This window comes from Dermacentor silvarum, chromosome 1, assembly GCF_013339745.2.
Source record: "Dermacentor silvarum isolate Dsil-2018 chromosome 1, BIME_Dsil_1.4, whole genome shotgun sequence".
NCBI classification, from domain to species: Eukaryota; Metazoa; Arthropoda; class Arachnida; order Ixodida; family Ixodidae; genus Dermacentor; species Dermacentor silvarum.
Genome location: NC_051154.1, coordinates 107,538,235 through 107,555,930, shown reverse-complemented (window position 1 = coordinate 107,555,930; position 17,696 = coordinate 107,538,235). Strand labels below are relative to the sequence as shown.

The window sequence follows — 17,696 nt, the reverse complement described above, 5'->3', positions numbered from 1 at the left end:
TTTAAGCGTCCTTCGTGGGACGTGCTGTTGTGGATAATGCGCGAGTAAGTGAACTGACGTGCTTGAGCACGAATTTTGAGGAACGTGGCGCAGCCGCTGGTAGTTCTACTCAGGCTCAATTTTCCTGTGAAGTTTGCCTGTATTGAATCGAGACTGTGCTCCCAGCTGCGAAGACCAAAACATTTTCTTAAATGTAATCCAGCTAGTGCTTCAACTGCTATATCTAGTATTGCTTCTTTTGCTCTTGATAAGGAAAGAGGTGTGGTTGATCCGTCGTGGAAAGAGTGCGCTTGCTAACTCCTGTCACGGCCGCTGGATAAAAACACGGTGTTTTTATCCAGCGGCCGTGGGTCACATGCGGGCGAACAGTTAGTCACATGGTATTTTTTTTTTAATTATTTCTCGCAGGCCTCTAAATTATCAGCTGGAAAAAAATAAACGGGCAAAATGTACCTGGCTGAAAACATGCCAGATTTAAGTTTCTTTCAATTTTCTGCAAGTTCTTCATCGACAGCACGCAGAGAAGTAATTAAAAAAATTAGCTAATTGCAATTGATGAATTCAATTGCATCAGAAAAGTTACTGTGGCTGCTCTACTCAACTGTGAACAATATGCACTTGGTTATCTTGGCATAGAATGGCCTGTCTCTTTAGAAGATACGATGCATAATAGCTTGGACACCCTAATACAACAGCCAACCCTTTGAAAGAAAACCAATGAAAAATTGCTAGCACTGTAAATACATGGTGGATTTTACCTACGTCATTAAAGCAAAAGAATACAAAACGAAATATGCTTCAAGTGTCAACAAAAGCAGAAAATAAAGTATACATATTCAGAGGTTGATGCCAATGCATACTATGCCTAATTGACTTTTGTGACTATGTGTTAGTCTACAAATAATATTTCAATGAAGCTCCACAGTGTCAAACTGTCCACTTATACCAGAAGGTTCCTTCACATGCTGCAAACATGCATTGGAGCTGAAAATGTTGAAACTTTGTCAAGTTCATAGCCTACAGAGGCACAAAATGTGTACTCCATTTGGTTCATGTGGCAAGTTTATGTTTACTGTGAGCTCTTATATAGCTCTTCTTTTTGCTCAAGTCTTATGCTTGTTATAGTTTGTAAGACCAAACCAGGTGTATCAACGATCTCAGTTTATTAGCTGCATACGCACTATACCAATTGAAGTACATGCAGACATGAATTAAAGGACTATGGTCCCGAAATTTGACAGCACATGTGTCCAAGGATCCATGCAGGAGAATATGCTGGGTAACCTTACATAATAGAACATAAAGCATAATGCCAAAGTGGGTGTCCAAGTCCATTGAACCTTCACATTTATTACATCATAGAAAGAAGTTGTGTGTTCAGTGCTACAGACCATAAAAGGCTAGAAATTCTTTACAAAGCCTTTAAGACTACTAATCACACACAATCTAAGATCTCGCACAATTAAGGGAAGGAGTCCCTATTGCGTGCAATATTTATTTATTTTATTTTAATTTTATTTTCAATACTGCCACTCTCAGTTGAGAGCATAGCAGGGGTGCGATTGCGCAAACAGCTCGCTTTTTCATTCCTTCGCTTGCCTTCTCGTGATCGGTCAGAATTGTGATTGCGTCAGCGGCCGTCAGAGACAGCGGGGCGGTACCGCAGCTTTCCCACTTTGTGACATAGCAGTCAAACCGAACGTGCGGAAAGCGAGCTGTTTGTGCGATCGCACCCCAGGTGGGCATTACACAGATAATCATGTTTAAAAAGAAAAAAAGAGAGAAAAAGAATCTACATTTTGAAAACATGCGCACTGTACAAAAAAAGAAATACCAAAGCACATCCGCCAGGGTAGCATTAAAGCAATAAATGTGGTCTAAGCAGTTTTCCATGCAAAAAACATCAATATTGTAATAAAGTTTAACAGTGCACAATCAAGCACGTCGTGCTTACAAGAGAAAAAAATATTATTCGAGAAAAAAGAAAAGATAGCAAGCTTCTATAGAGAGTATCTAAAGCAAAGATCACACACAAATTCAAATTAACATTTCGAAAACATGCATGCTGCACACACAAAAAGAAAAGCCAGAAAAGAAAAGTGTGAAGCACAGCCACCGAGGAAGGATTACAACCAGTTTGCCAAGCAAAGAGAATCTACGCCGTATCGATCATGCGCAATGTGCAAACACCACGAAATAACACTGAAAAATAAAAAAGCGAAGCACAACCAGGCAGAGGATTGCAATCTGTTACAAAAGTGGGAATGGAATAAAGAAGTAAGTGATAGTACAAGAACGAAGTTATGTGCAATAGCATAAGCAATTTCCCCTTTCACCAAGAAAACCGGTACACATTTCATCGGCCATCACCAGCAAATATTAGGAAAGGAAATACATTGTATAAGTGCAGGAAGCTAAGAAAACGGAACTAGCGTTCAAATGAGAGAGTGTGCGCGGCAATGGCAATGGTACTACAGGTTAGATGTATGTTCTAACTTTGCTGTGAAAGCGGACACTGCTTCGGCGTCCGTGACGTATGGCTTTAACCGATTTCATTCGCGTATCGTAAGTGGAAAAAAATGATTGGCCAAACGAGTCGTTGTTGAAAGAATATTTAGTTAATGTATATTTATGCTTATGACAAGTCTGGTGCGACTGTGAAAATGCGACATACTTAGACACATCTATCTTGTAGCTGTCATGCAGCAGTTGGTACAAAAACTTGAGACGTGCCTGCTTTGCCCTTGTGGATAGTGTCCTAACGCCAGAAGCCAGAAGGTTAGTGAGAGAGTCCGTGCGTTTATACTTGTTATACACAAATCTTATGGCTTTGCGCTGTACCGACTCCAATTTTGTTGTACTAGTTGGGAAATGAGGAGACCAAACTGTGTTAGCATATTCTAACACTGGTCTTACGAATGTAGTGTATGCTAGTAGCTTTGAGGATGTGGCTGCCATTCTTAAACATCTTTTTACATAGAACAGCTTGCATAGTGTTGGATATTTAGGTGCACGTTAAAGAACCCCAGGTGGTCCAAATTTCCGGAGTCCCCCACTACGGCGTGCCTCATAATCAGATCGTGGTTTTGGCACATAAAACCCCATAATTTAATTTTAATTCATTTTTTTTTTGCATAGTGTGGCAACGTGTGTGTCCCATCCCAGGCCAGACGTCAACGTCACTCCTAAACACTTATGTTGTTCAACATTCGCTAGTGGTTTACCATTAATAGTGCAAGTGAATTGGGACGGGTTCTGTTTACGTGTTACTGCAATGGTTACGGATTTTTTTTAGATTAATGGACATTTGCCATTTAGCGCACCAGTCTATTAGCTTATCAAGGGATGCATTGAGTTTAAGGTGGTCTGTGATGCTGTGAATTTCCTTATAAATAATGCAGTCATCTGCAAAGACCTTGATACTAGTCAATTTTTCTGTAATGTCATTTATAAAGATTAGAAATAACAGTGGTCCCAGAACGGAACCTTGAACTTCAGAAGTTACCAGGACTGTTTCTGATTTAACACTTTCGAAAAGCATCGGTTGGTTAAAAAATCTTTTATCCTTCTTCTTTCTGGGGTGTTACGTGCCAAAACCAGCTCTGATTATGAGGCACGCCGTAGTGGAGGGCTCCGGAATAATTTTGACCACCTGGGGTTCTTTAACGTGCACTACAACGCAAGTACACGAGCGTTTTTGCATTTCGCCTCCATCGAAATGCGGTCGCCGCGGCCAGGATTCGATCCCGCGATCTCGTGCTCAGCAGCGCAACGCCTTAGCTGACTGAGCCACCCCGGCGGGTAAAAAATCTTTTATCCATGAAAAAAACTAATCCCTCTTCGTTTACTGTGACATACACAATCAAAGGCCTTTGATAAATCAAGTAAAATCATGTCCATTTGGGCGCGATTATTGATGTTAAGTGTGAGGTCATGAACTACCTCGGTTAGCTGTGTAATAGTGGACAAACCGCTACGAAATCCATGCTGATTAGGGGACAAGAAATTTAGTTTCTCAAGAAAAACGGTTATGTTTTAGGATAATGTGTTCGAACAACTTACACAAAGTGCTAGCAAGAGATATCGGATGATAATTTGGTACTGAAGACTTATCTCCAGACAACACACTATTGACTATTGGTGCAGCTTCTCTCATACTTCGAATATGTTCGCTGCTTTGGAATGGATGCTGCCACAGTGTTTTCATGCAGAGTATATAGTGAGGATGCCATGCTAGCATACTACGGCTTCTCACAGCATTTCTGGTGCTCATCAATGTTTTTTGAAACTTGACAAACTACAAGCAGCCTATGTATAGCCTACAATTAAAGTAGTCTAGATATTAGGGCACTTTTGTACAGTGAAGGGCATGTTTACAGTAGTTGAGAGCAGTTAACAGCAGAGCAGTATTGCCATCTTAGTCAAGTGTTTCACAAATTAAATAGTTTTAGATAGCACACGGACATACCCGGGATGCCTCACGGTCATTCAGAGTACATACCTTTAAGTGCCTGATGAATGAATGTCCACTGTGACTGCCATGGCGACTCAGAAGCCAAATTCTGCTATTGGGCACGCGGTTGTGGGTTTGATTCCCAGCTGCCACAGCCACGGGAGTGCAATGTAAGATAACTCACGTCGCAAGCATTGTGTGCACATTACCGAGTTAGAAACCCAGGTGGACAAAGTTAACCTGGAGCCCTGCACCATGTCATGTCTCATAGTACTGTGTTGCTTTGGGATGTCAAACCCCATTCATCAATCACCAGCGGCGACCGTAAGGAGTTGGGTGTTTTTGCTAAATGTTGAATGGATAGCAAAGAACATACTGCCAATATTCAGTGAATATTAGTTAGAGGTCACCTTGCAGATTTTATACCACTTTATTTGTACTATTTGACAGCTCAAATAGTATACAATAAAACACAAGCACGGGAATAAAAATTTCACTCCAATGTAACTTGATAAGTCAAACGTGATTATGAGTTAAGCAGAATAAAAGCCATTAAAATTTCTCACTATTTTTGTTCTTACCACACAGACCTGGCAAATCTTTCATTTTAGTGGATGACTATTTCGCATTAGAAGCATCTTAATTCCTTTAGGAGAGGCAGCCTTGCAGGTTGCCATAGCTTTTTATCAAGGTAAGCAAAGTATCTAAATCCCTGCTCATAATTGTGACACGGTGAGAATGATGAGCCAGAACATTAGTGCCTTCCATAAGTGCCACAATGAATGCTTCACTGGCTTCATGGAGTGCTTTCAGGGCCAGTTTCTGCATCTTAAAATCACCACCAGTTATACGAAAAAGAATCTCGCGCACGAGACGAGCAAATGGAAGGCAGGGGATAAGCGTCGCTGTAGATGACCGGTGACGCTCAATCTCTCGCATCACTTTGTGTCCTACTGACTTTCTCACAGCTTTTTTCGGTGTAACCTGCAGGAAACAAAGGACATTGATTACAATAAAGCATGGAAGTGCTTAAATGTCATTTTCACAAGCCCTTGTAAGAATAGCAGCTCAGTGCCTAAAGAAAGCTGCATTAAGTTTCGTGTTAAAACTGCAGCGTGCACAAAAGACCAAGCCCTCTTATGGTAACATGTTCACTGCGTCGTGGGTCACTGCCTATATTCCTGCTATCTGGCAGCCAAATTACATGTATTCATCTGCTTGCGGCTGTGATAACTTTACGGCACTTGAATGCAGAGATATAACTTTTATTGTCATCATCAACCTATATTTATGCCCACTGCAGGACGAAGGCCTCTCTCTGCGATCGCCAATTACTCCTTTCATGCACTAGCTGATTCCAACTTGCGCCTGCAAATTTCCTAACTTCATCACCCCACCTAGTTTTCTGCTGTCCTCGACTGCACTTCCCTTCTCTGGTATTCATTCTTCAACTCTAATGGTCCACCAGTTATCCATCCTACGCATTTCATGGCCTGGCCAGCTCCATTTTTTCCCTCTTAATGCCAACTAGAATATCGGCTATACCCGTTTGCTCTCTGATCCACGCCGCTCTCTTCCTGTCTTTTAACATTAGGCCTTACATTTTTCGTTTCATAGCTCTTTGTGCGGTCCTTAACTTGTTCTCAAGATTCTTTGTTAACCTCCAAGTTTCTGCCCCATATGTTAGCACCGGTAGAATGCAATGATTGTACACTTTTCTTTTCAATTGAAAAGAAAACCGTACAATCATTGCATTCTACCACTGTCATTAATGACAGTGGTAAGCTCCCAGTCAGGATTTGGTAGTGCCTGCTGTATGCACTCCAACCCAATTGTATTCTTCTGTTAATTTCCTTCTCATGATCAGGGTCCCCTATGAGTAATTGACCTAGACAAACATACTCCTTTACAGGCTCTAGAGGCTGACTGGCGATCCTGAATTCTTGTTCCTTTGCAAGGCTATTGAACATTATCTTGTCTTCTGCGTATTAATCGTCAACCCCACTGTTACACTTCCTCGTTTAAGGTCCTCAATAATTTGTTGTAATTCATCCCCTTTGTTGCTGAATAGGGCAATGTCATCTGCAAACTGAAGGTTGCCGAGATATTCGCCGTTGATCCTCACTCCTAAACGTTCCCAGTCTAAGAGCTTGAATAATACTTTTAAGCATGCAGTGAACAGCATTGGAGAGATTGTGTCTCCTTGCCTGTCCCCTTTCTTGATAGGTAACTTTCAACCAAGGTAGCTGTGGAATCTTTGCAGGTATTTGCCAAGATATTCACGTATGCCTCCTGTACTCCTTGATTACGCAATGCCTCTATGACTGCTGGTATCTCTACTGAATCAAATGCCTTTTCATAATCTATGAAAGCCATATAGAGAGGTTGATTGTACTCCACAGATTTCTCGATTACCTGATTGATGATGTGGATATGATCCATTGTAGAATACCCCTTCCTGAAGCCAGCCTGTTCTCTTGGTTGACTGAAGTCAAGTGATGCCCTGATTCTATTGGAAATTATCTTGGTGAATATTTTATACAATACTGAAAGCAAGCTAATGGGTCTATAATTCTGCAATTCTTTAACGTCTCCCTCCTTGTGGATTAGTATAATGTTGGCGTTCTTCCAGCTCTCTTGTACACGAAGTCGCGAGGCATTGCATATTAAGGGCCGCAAGCTTTTCAAGCATGATATCTCCTCCATCTTTGATTAAATGAACTGTTATTGCATCTTCTCCAGCAGCTTTTCCCCTGGACATGTCTTGCAAGGCCCTTCTAACTTCATCGCTAGTTATAGAAGGTGCCTCTGTATCCTGTTCATCACTACTTCGAATGAAAGTAGCTTGGCTGCTCTGGGTACTGTACCAGGTTAGTATAGAATTCTTCCGCTGCTTTTACTATGTCATCGAAATTGCTGATATTACCCTGCTTATCTTTCAGTTCATACATGTTGCCTTGTCCCTTGTCCTATGCCAAGTTTTCTTTTCACTGATTTCATGCTGCGTCCTTATTTTACTGCTTCCTCAATCTTTTCCACATTATAATTTCGAATATCCCTTACTTTCTTCATGTTGATCAGTTTTGACAGTTCAGCGAATTTTATCTCATCTCTCGAGTTTGCCACTTTCATCTTTTGTCGTTTCTTTATTAGTTCCTTTTTCACTTGGGAAAGCTTACCTACTGGTTGCCTTGGTGCCTTACCTCCCACTTCAATTGCTGCTTCTGAGATCAGCCTAGTTACAGTTTCACTCATTACCTCTATGTTGTCTTCATCTTCCTGTTCTAAAGCTGCATATTTGTTTGCGAGCACCAGCCTGAATTGGTCTGCTTTTACCCTTACTGCGTCTAGGTTGGCCCATTTCTTCCTTGACTAATTTTACTCTTTCTCTCTTCAAATTGAGAGAAATCCTAGACCTCACTAACGTATGGTCACTGCACTTTACCCTAACTAACACTTCTACATCCTGCACTATGCTGTGATCGGCAGAGGGTATGAAATCTATTTTATTCCTTGTTTCTCCATCAGGGCTTTTCCAGGTCCACTTCCTGTTGCTGCGCTTTCTGAAGAACGTATTCATTATTCGGAGCCTGTTCTTTTCCGCGAATTCTACCAACATCTCTTCTCTAGCATTCCTAGAATCGATGCCGTAGTTGCCAATTGCTTGCTCACCAGCCTGCTTTTTCCCCACTTTTGCATTGAAGTAGCCCATGACTACAGTATACTGAGTTTGCACCTTTTTCATTGCTAATTCAACATCTTCATAAAACTGTTCCATTTCTTCATCATCGTGACTGGAGGTTGGGGCGTAGGCTTTTACTACCTTCATTCTGTGCCTCCTATTCAGCTTTATTACGACTGCTACCCTCTCATCAATACTGTAGAATTCATCAATGTTGCCCGTTACGTCCTTATGGACTAGACATCCTAGCCCGAATTCTCTCTTATCTGGAAGACCTCTGTAGCAGAGGACGTGGCCGTTAGTCAGCACTGTATAGGCCTCACCAGTTCTTCCAACCTCACTAAGGCCAATATATCCCAGGCAATGCCTGATCAATCCTCAAACAGCTCCGCTAAGCTAGCCTCACTCGAGAGCGTTCGCGTGTTGAACGTTGCCAGATTCAGTTTCCAGTGGCGGTCTGTCCGGATCCAGAGATTCTTAGCACTCTCTGCCACGTCACAGGTCTGACCGCCACCTTGGTCAAGTGCTCCGCAGCCGCTGGGGACTGAGGGCCATGGGTTAATTGTGACACGATGGAGGTGGTGGCCGAATACTGTACCAGGAAGGCCAATTCCTGTTCTGGTGAGGGAGTGACTTTGTTGAAGCTTAGTGGGCCTTCCTAATTTGGTTGCACCTGGACTAGTATAGCCCCACTAGCTCTCGGCAAATTTTTTTTTTTTTTTTGCCGGTGTGAGGCGCCACTGCATGTCTGAAAATGTAGTGGACTGGAGGAAGATTCGAATTACGACCTTCAGATTAGAAGCCGGGTGTTCTACCTCTGCTCCACGCCAGCACATATTTTTATTTTATAAGGTTACAAATACAAGAATATCTGGCCGAGCTGAAATGCTGTGGCCCACCCTATGACGCACTCAATGAAAGTGTTTGCATTATGTGTGCGGCGTGACCCACCTGTGACCCACACACAAAAAGCTGCCACTTATGATTTTAAACTGTCACCTATGATTAAACTGCCACCTATAATTTTAAACATGCATGCTGCAATTCTGCACTCAAGTGACACCTTTGAAATGAGTAAACTTCAACGACAATCTGAGTAGGATTTTAAGATGAACATGCAAACATTGTATAAAGCTGCCGAGCAGCTTTACTTAGTTTTAATTTTATATAATTATTTAATAATTAAATAGTCTTATTAAAAAAAAAGAAAGCTAAGTCCGCTTTCTGATGGCCAGCACTTCATGGTTCACCGCAAGACCACACGATAAAGGCCAAAAATAGGTAAACATCTTTCAAATGAAGGTGCCGATCACTAGCAGCAATGGTGGCGGCGCTTTCTCAGGCTCTTTGGAGCCTGAGAAAGATGCAGAACACCGTGACCCACTGGTGGGTCATGCCGCATGTAAATCAGGACCTAAAAAAATTCTGCCGCAGTGAACGTGTTAACCTTCTTGTCTTTTGTGTGCACTGCAGTTTAACCAAGAATAATTACCTACTCACTCAAGTTTCAGTTCTTCCACATTAAGCTGTTACAAAAATTGGGCAAAAGCTATTGGTTAAGTGCTCTGAGAGCAAGAATTCTCCAGGAGAAGGAACTTCACCCTCTCTCATGCACTAACAAAACATTGCCAGCGACAAGAGCGGCTTCTTCATATGCTTGAGCACATACAGTAACAGTTCCCTGCAACTTTACTGTTGGTCATGTTGACGTGCTACCTTTTGCCTGGAGTAGAAACCTGGAAGTGACCGGGCAGGCACCTCGAGTCTCACTGTGCCATAATTCGTCTTCACATGCCAAGGCATCCTGGAAGCCTGGTCAAGCTCATGCTTAACATTAACAATGAAGATTGTTGGTGCTTTAGGACATGCAGTTATTAGAAATGCAGTGTCTTGACTACTCACAGATCCAGAACCTTTATAAATGTTTGCTGACAACTATCCAGGCTTCGAACTTACAGAATCTCCTCCTGCCATCTAGATGGGCTGTTTTATTCACAAAGCGGTAAACACCTCCATTCCAAAACCAGTAATGAACAATCATGGCACCATGTCGTTGGCTACAAAGAGCTTGCAAGATGCCTGTACTTTAACTCACGGGAAACTGATTCCCGCATAACATCAAAGTTCAATAGTATAGGAGCATAGTATAGGAGCAATAGTCAGGAATGCAAGTATCAGGATTATACCAGAGGTAACCATGACTGAGCACGTTAACAAGCGACTGCAGATGGGCCTTTTGACAGTCAAATTAAGAAAGGAGTTAAGTGCTAGACTAAATTTTTTAAAATCGTTATTGTTCAAGTTATGGTGATGAGAACTTGTAAATACATGTAATTTTATGTGCTTATTTCAAATATAAGCCCTATCTTTGTTTATCTAATTTTGTTTTAATTTGATCTGTCTACCCTAGAACAAGAGTTGCCCCCCCCCCCCCCCCCACTTGCAAAAAAACACTCTCCCGAGTATTGACGTCAAACATTTTTTGGAAGTCTCGCAACTTATATTCGAAAGTAGACAGTACAACAAGGTTGTCTAATCAGATTTCTCGAATCACGCAAGAGCCATTGATGCCTTTTAAGAACATCTGAAGAACTATTTTTTTGCAAAGTTCACAAGATAAAGTCAGGAAATCTTGTATATAAAGGAAATCAAATTAAACAAAAATGGAACTCACATATATTTAAAATAAGCATGTAAAGTTACATGTATCTACAATCTTACAGCAGAATTTGAATAATAATGATTGAAAAAAAAAAAAAAAACATATTTGGTCCAAGACCCAACTCTTCCTTTTTTAAAGGAGTAATGACAAAACTTGTGACATGTTTAATTCTTTAATGGATAGCTGTTCACCTAGTAATTACGCTATGGAAAGAAAATTAAATTAAATTTTCGGGTTTTATGTGCCAAAACCACAATCTGATTATGAGGCATGCCATAGCTGGGGACTCCGAAATAATTTGGACCACCTGGGGTTCTTTAATGTGCACCTAAATCTAAGTACGTACACGGGTGTTTTTGCATTTCGCCCCCATCGAAATGTGGCTGCCGTGGCCGGGATTTGATCCCACGACCTCGTGCTTAGCAGCCCAACACCATAGCCACTAAGCAACCATGGCGGGTAATTACACTATGGAGCCCAAACTCCTCAAAGATGCAAGAAATAATTACGCTACCTTTCAATGTGACCAGTTCAAAAGTGTAATTGCGAACTGCAGCATAACCTTGGACGTGAAAAAGAGGAGACCATTCACTTCACCAAAACTTGATGTGGTGTTCTCGTAGTACCAAATACCACTGATGCATATACGTACACACATAATGACCGTGCTGCCGAAAGCTGAATCCATTCAGCACTCGACAGGACAAGAGGGAAGCGCAGGTACCGCTTCGTTTCCAAGAGAAGTGTACAATTGGAAGGGCCAATTTGGCAGCTTTTGGCAACATGGTCATTGCACAGCCTTCAATCCCTGCACCAGGCTCACTGGAGCGCTCTTCAGCTGTTGATAATACCATGCAAGTACCTCCTCCGCTTTCGGTGATGTGAATAGTCTCCTTTTTATCATCCAAAGCTGCTATGCTGTACTTGTTAATATTGAGTCACATTAAAAGGAACTACAATTCATTATTTATGGCGCTCTCGAGGAATTGAGGCTTCTTACTATAATTATGAAGTCAAGAGCTCTATAAAAAAAAAGGGGGGAAAAATTCACTAGCCCTTCCCCTGTTGAGAAAAGGGGGGTATGCGAAGTTTGTCGTGTGTGTATCTGACCTTCGTCAGGGTAACGTAAAGTTCACGACATGTCATGGTAATAAAACAAACGTTTATTAAATATATGCATCGAGGGAAGAAAACGTACAACGCAACGGAAGGAAAAGTTGCATGAAAGGGAAACAAAAGTAGTAGGAAAGGGAAGGGAAAGTAGTAGGTCAAGTACACACACGACAACCTTCGCATACCCCCATTTTCTCGACAGGGGAAGGGCTGGCGATTTTCTTTCTTTATCTCTCTCTTCCTTTCTCTCTTTGTTTCTTTTTTCCCCCTGGTATGTACCATTGAGCTTGGACCCTTTCTGCACTATCACCAGGATCGGCCCACTTTTCTGCGTGACACCACCACCACCGCCAAAACTTATGAGCCAATAACGCTTCGCTTAAAAGATGAGACAAGATTTTCATGTCATTACTCCTTTAAGGGTGCACATTAATAAAGAATGTCGAAAGTGTTGTGCTTCCTGAACTAGTGCAGAAAGCACTAGCACTGGCAGAGATATATATTTCCTGCCATTAAAATACTCATCCCTCCATGTCTACTAAGCAGCATGGCCTGATTAATAGAGGATAACAATGGCATTTTCAGGAATGCAAGTATCAGGATTATACCAGAGGTAACCACGACTGAGCACGTTAACAGGCGACTGCAGATGGGCCTTTTGAACGGGATGAGTTATGCACCTGTGAGCAAAAGTATATGAACCCAAGAGTTCAAAAAAAATTAAAAAAAATCACAGCAGCCTACACATGTAAATTATAATTGAGGACTGCAGTTGAAACCTGAAATTCCCCACAGTGTGCTTGTCAGTTTTAGGCTGTGCACCTAAGTTAAGAAGAAATAAGGTTTTTCGGCAAACCAGACATCTTTGTGCACCTTTCCTCATGGGTGTGTGCATGTGTCAATAGTGGCCTCAGGTACTTTAAGCCACACTGACATCGTTGAGCCACTTCAAACTCCACACAAGATTTAAGCAATCCTGCAACGAAATTTTCGACCACCTAAAAAACCTAGTTGAAGATAATGTAGATATAGAGGACACTCTGAAAAATTTGACGTTTGAAATACCAGGGGAAGTTTCTAAAAAGCTTGCAAAAACAGCCATTTTTAATACTGACATCAAGGGGGGGACACAGAGAGAGAGAGAGAGACAAACACAGTCATTACTGCGGAAGTGATGCATTAACTAACATGCAGCTCCTTGGCATGACCTGAGATCGCAACGGCACACCTGTGCAATCTCGGACACCACGCAGCTGTGTAGCATAGACACTATGGCCGCAAGTTGGAATCGGCTAGCGCAAGACGAGTAATTGGAGATCGCAGGGAGAGGCCTTCGTCCTGCAGTGGACATAAATATAGGCTGCTGCTGCTGATGATGATGAAATGCACTTTTTATTTATCTTTTTTTTTCTTTTAAAGAAATATCTACACTCACCTGCTTGCGTTTACTTGTTGACTGGTAAGTGGAAGATTCATGTCCATGCCTTACTGTGCTGATTTTGACAGCAGGCTTTTCTTTTAATGTCATCCTGCTACTTGAAGTTGAGGCCAGTGTTCTTTCAAGCCCTGAAGTGGCATCTTTATGACGAGAGGAACCAGGTGCAGGATCCTGCAAATCCTCTTAGGTCTTCAACTGCATGCGACAAGGCGTTGCTAACGATGTTGTTTTAAAGATTTGCAATAACCACACTTATATATGGGTAAACTCAAAGCTAAGGGAATGCTGAAAAGTGACAGTAGAGTTGTCATCTCATACCGGCCAGAGCAAAATACATGTACATTACGATTTGCAGCATGTCGTGTAACAAATCACAACCCATGTTGCTGCAAACTGGCAGCCACTGTAGCAGTCATCATTAAGTTAAAAACTCTTGACCCTAGCCTTATTTTCACATAGCTTTTACATCCAAGCCATGTGCAGGGGAACCAGAGCAGAAGAAATGCAAAACAATTTTTTAGCTGTTAGAAAATGTTTGCTAATGGCCAGATTCATACTAGCAACTAATAGCTGGAAGTGTTAATTTTTTTTTTTCAAAGTCAGTGGTACTTCCTATCCTAATCAACAGGTGTCTTACCTGTTGACTTCTGGTAGAAAACTGCGAACTTGTATTAGCTTGTCCCTTCCTTGCTCTGCTGAACCCATCAGCAGATTTTTCTTCAGGTACACTTTTCCTGTCACTCTGAACATTTTGTGCCGAGGAATCAGAAGCAGCCTCTTCACGATAAGAAGTACTCCAGAATGATTTGCGAGGTGTTGCAACTACTGGACTGGCTACTGAGGTAGAATATGGAGAGGCCTTGGAACTTGCCACTTTCTCAGGCTTAGGCCTGGATACTTTTCTCGGTGACATTTCTGGAGGCAAGCCAGCTCCACTTATCGTTCGCTTCCTTTTCACGTTTTCATGCTGTAACTTGGATTTTGCGTTGCCACTCAGTGGACTCTGGGGGCTCCTGCATGACCAAAGGTTTGCAATTTCTCCCGTATTAAAGAAAACAACTGCTACACATAATGCCTAAGAATTATGGGCTTTGTGCTTTTTGCCTACACTTGCAACACTTCATGTAACTTTGTTGCAAATGATGGAGGAATCTAATGCAATAATAAAAAAATTTGGCTGAATTGCTTTCTGTTGCAGGCTAACCCTCCAAGTGAGGCTGGTTACAGTATTAACATAAGCACACAAAAAATGCACACAAATTAGATGTATTACTAAAACAAACCAAACGAAACCATGCAGCCAATATAGTGTACAGTGTTGACTAGGTTAGGCTGTTGCAGCTCAGTAACTTATGGCAACTAGCAACAGACAGTTATGACACCATGATGCCTATGCAGTTCATACTATCATATAAGGCCCCAGCAAAAAGCTTCAGTTGAAGGTAGCACTTTCCGAGTCAATAAAGAGCTTGTATTCTTTCCATACAGACCTATTATTAATTACAAGCAACCGGAGACAAGCCAAATTTACAATAAGTTATAAGGGGATGTCAGAGAGGAATGTTCTGGAATAATTTTTACCGCAACTGCGCTCATTGCATGCTTAGTTTTTACAGAAATAAGAGCAGCATTTCTAATCGTGGTAACATTGAGTTTATTTTCCAGCCTTTGTAGGATCCCTATCATCTTCAGTATCGCCTTTTGCATTTTAGTAAAAATAATGTCAGTAATACAAGCCAAGGCAGTGCACAGAACAGCTAAGGCTGAAGAGCAAAATTTGCACCATTTTTTTAAGTGACTCTGCTGCATAGAGCTGGCCTGACGAATTGCTTTTCTAATTTTTGGCATAAAGAGCACAAGAGAAACTGAATTACTGTTTTAAACCATCCTTAAACGAATGCCCCAAGTTAGACGACCCATACGAAATGTTAGGTTCACCGACTTATAAAATGGCGCTAGTACAGAGTTCAAGACACTCGTCTAGAGAGCACGAGGTGCGTGCTCTGGGCTACGCTGGCGAAATTAAATTATGGGGTTTCACGTGCCAAAACTACGATCTGATTATGAGGCACGCCGTAGTGGGGGACTCCGGAAATTTGGACCACCTGGGGTTCTTTAATGTGCATCTAAATCTAAGTACACGGGTGTTTTCGCATTTCGCCCCCATCGAAATGCGGCCGCCGTGGCCGGGAGTTGATCCCGCGACCTCGTGCTCAGCAGCCCAACACCATAGCCACTGAGCAACCATGGCGGGTTTACGCTGGCGACATTAGCTATAACACATGGTACGAAACCGGCAGAATGTGCATATGCATGCATGCATGGCTACATTTACGAGATGACATCTCCTCATGGCCTACTGGTCGCCTAATGCTTTGGCTGCTGCTTAGGCTGTCAGGAGCGCGTTCTAAACAAGCGTCTTGTCTCTGTACAATGTATAAACTAATCTAGTACACTAGAGCACCAGAGTTCGAGTTTCATATATGAAACTATGAGCACGAATTCTGGCAAGGTTCTGACTGGTGATGCAGAAGTTGCGGGGGGCTTTTTTCGTTGTGGGGTGCTTTATTCGTCGTGACAATAGACTGGGTTTTTTACTAGTACTGCTCCAGGAGGGCACATGTAACCGGCAACGGAGGCTTCAGGAGAAGAGCACATGAGATTATCATAAAGCGGGCTGCGCAGGATCTCCAGGGGCCGTATTCTGAAACGTTCGCCTAGGCGAAATTTCTTTTTTCGCTTTCAGGCGTGCGCGGATTGGCTGTTTTAGCAAAATTGGATGAGCTGATTGGGTGGTTGAGCCCGACGTCATTCAATTTGCTCAACCAGCCAATCAGCGCGCATGCTGATTTCGCCTAGGCGAACGTTTCAGAATACAGCCCCAGGGCACCCAAGGGGCAGCGGGGGGGAGCAAAGCTGGAAGCAGGGCAGTCCGTGGGTTGGGGCCGCCGAGGCTGGAGCGTGCCAGGGGGTGTTCACATACAAAATTGGTACCCAACCCATGGACCAGTCCGGTTTCTAGCTTTGGTGTCCCCGTTGCCGCTTTGGTGTCCTGGAGGCACCCGCCGCCAATAATACGAAATAATGACACGTTGTTAAAACTAGCAAAAAAAAAAAAAAAAAAACGAGGACACCTAAGCACTTCTTACGAGTTGTGAATGCGAAAGCGTTAATGCCATTGAACGCCGCTGAGCGGTCCTTAGAGTTATGAACTCCTCGCGGGCAAGCGAGCGCGTTTTGATTTGGCCTTACTGAGGCGCAGTTGGAACGCAGGCGAAAGCTTGAGCGGACAGGGAAAGCGCGGATGACACAGGCTTCCGAGAGCAAGGGTGACCTAGGTTGCGGCGATGCCTTCTTCCCTCACGCAACACCTGGCGCGCTAGCGAAAAACATGTGTACCGCCCGCTCTACTCGGTCGAGGCGCGCTCGTGCCGTGGCGCCGCAGCCAAAGGGAATTTAGGTGCCGTTTTGCTGCTACAGACACCGGCTTTTTCGCTCAACGAACCATTTAACGCTTCCGCATCCCATAAACCGTTAAAGAAATATAATCACGCCCAGACCCCAACTTGTAACGCTAAGTTCAGCGCTACCGCGCCCCGCGACTTCTGCAACACCAGTCAGAAGCTTGCTCGAATACTGACCTTGCTAGTGAATGTTGCTGACGCGCCTGCGACTCGTTAGGCAAGTCATCTTCATGATCACTTTCTTTCAACATAGTCGAACTGAGAGACGCCTCCGATGACGATCTTGACATCGCCCAGTTTGCAAGAGTTCGCCACTGGCCGCTGCCTGGACGCGGCCGCGATGAGCTTGAGCTGCGGCTTGCAAAGCTGGCACTTGAGTGTAGAAAGCGTTGTGATGCCATGTGTGTCAAAACTGAGCAGTTCTACTGCGTTGCGGGGCATGAGAGTTCAAAGCAAACTGCTTGAAGTGTCGACGGCCACCCGCACACAACTCTTGCACTTGTTTTAAAGTACGAACATTCGTTGCACTCACCACTCTTTCCGTAACATATTTAAAAGCCCGCTCCAACAAGCACGGGAAAACGAATATTGCAGAGTTCACCGAGTTCTTTTGGCCTAGGGACTATAGAATAAAGAACCAACCCAACTAGGCCAACCATCATGCCTTCACAACCATAGAATAAAGAACGCACAACACTACGCTCCTAGGTACCTAGTAGTACCATAGATTAAAGAACCAACTTAGTACCTAGCCATAACACGTGGCATAGAGTTAACTCTATGATTAGCTGTATGTACCTAGGGATAGAATTGTTTAGGGAATTTTGAGAAGGCATGATAGTGGCGCCAAGTGACGCCGTAGCGCGTTGGTGCTCTGGCCCTCA

At 43.0% G+C, this 17,696-nt stretch overlaps 1 protein-coding gene across 1 annotated transcript; it reads right to left on the bottom strand.

Moving 5' to 3' along the window:
• Window positions 1-4,837: 4,837 nt before the first annotated feature.
• LOC119434530 (histone H3.v1-like) lies at window positions 4,838-17,556 on the bottom strand. The gene is made up of 4 exons (XM_037701675.2): window positions 16,990-17,556; window positions 13,986-14,361; window positions 13,346-13,519; window positions 4,838-5,437 (listed from the first exon to the last, which is right to left on the bottom strand). The coding sequence occupies exons 1-4, from the start codon at window positions 17,211-17,213 to the stop codon at window positions 5,102-5,104; spliced, it is 1,110 nt and encodes a 369-aa protein (XP_037557603.1). The 5' UTR covers window positions 17,214-17,556; the 3' UTR covers window positions 4,838-5,101.
• Between the last annotated feature and the right edge of the window lie 140 nt (window positions 17,557-17,696).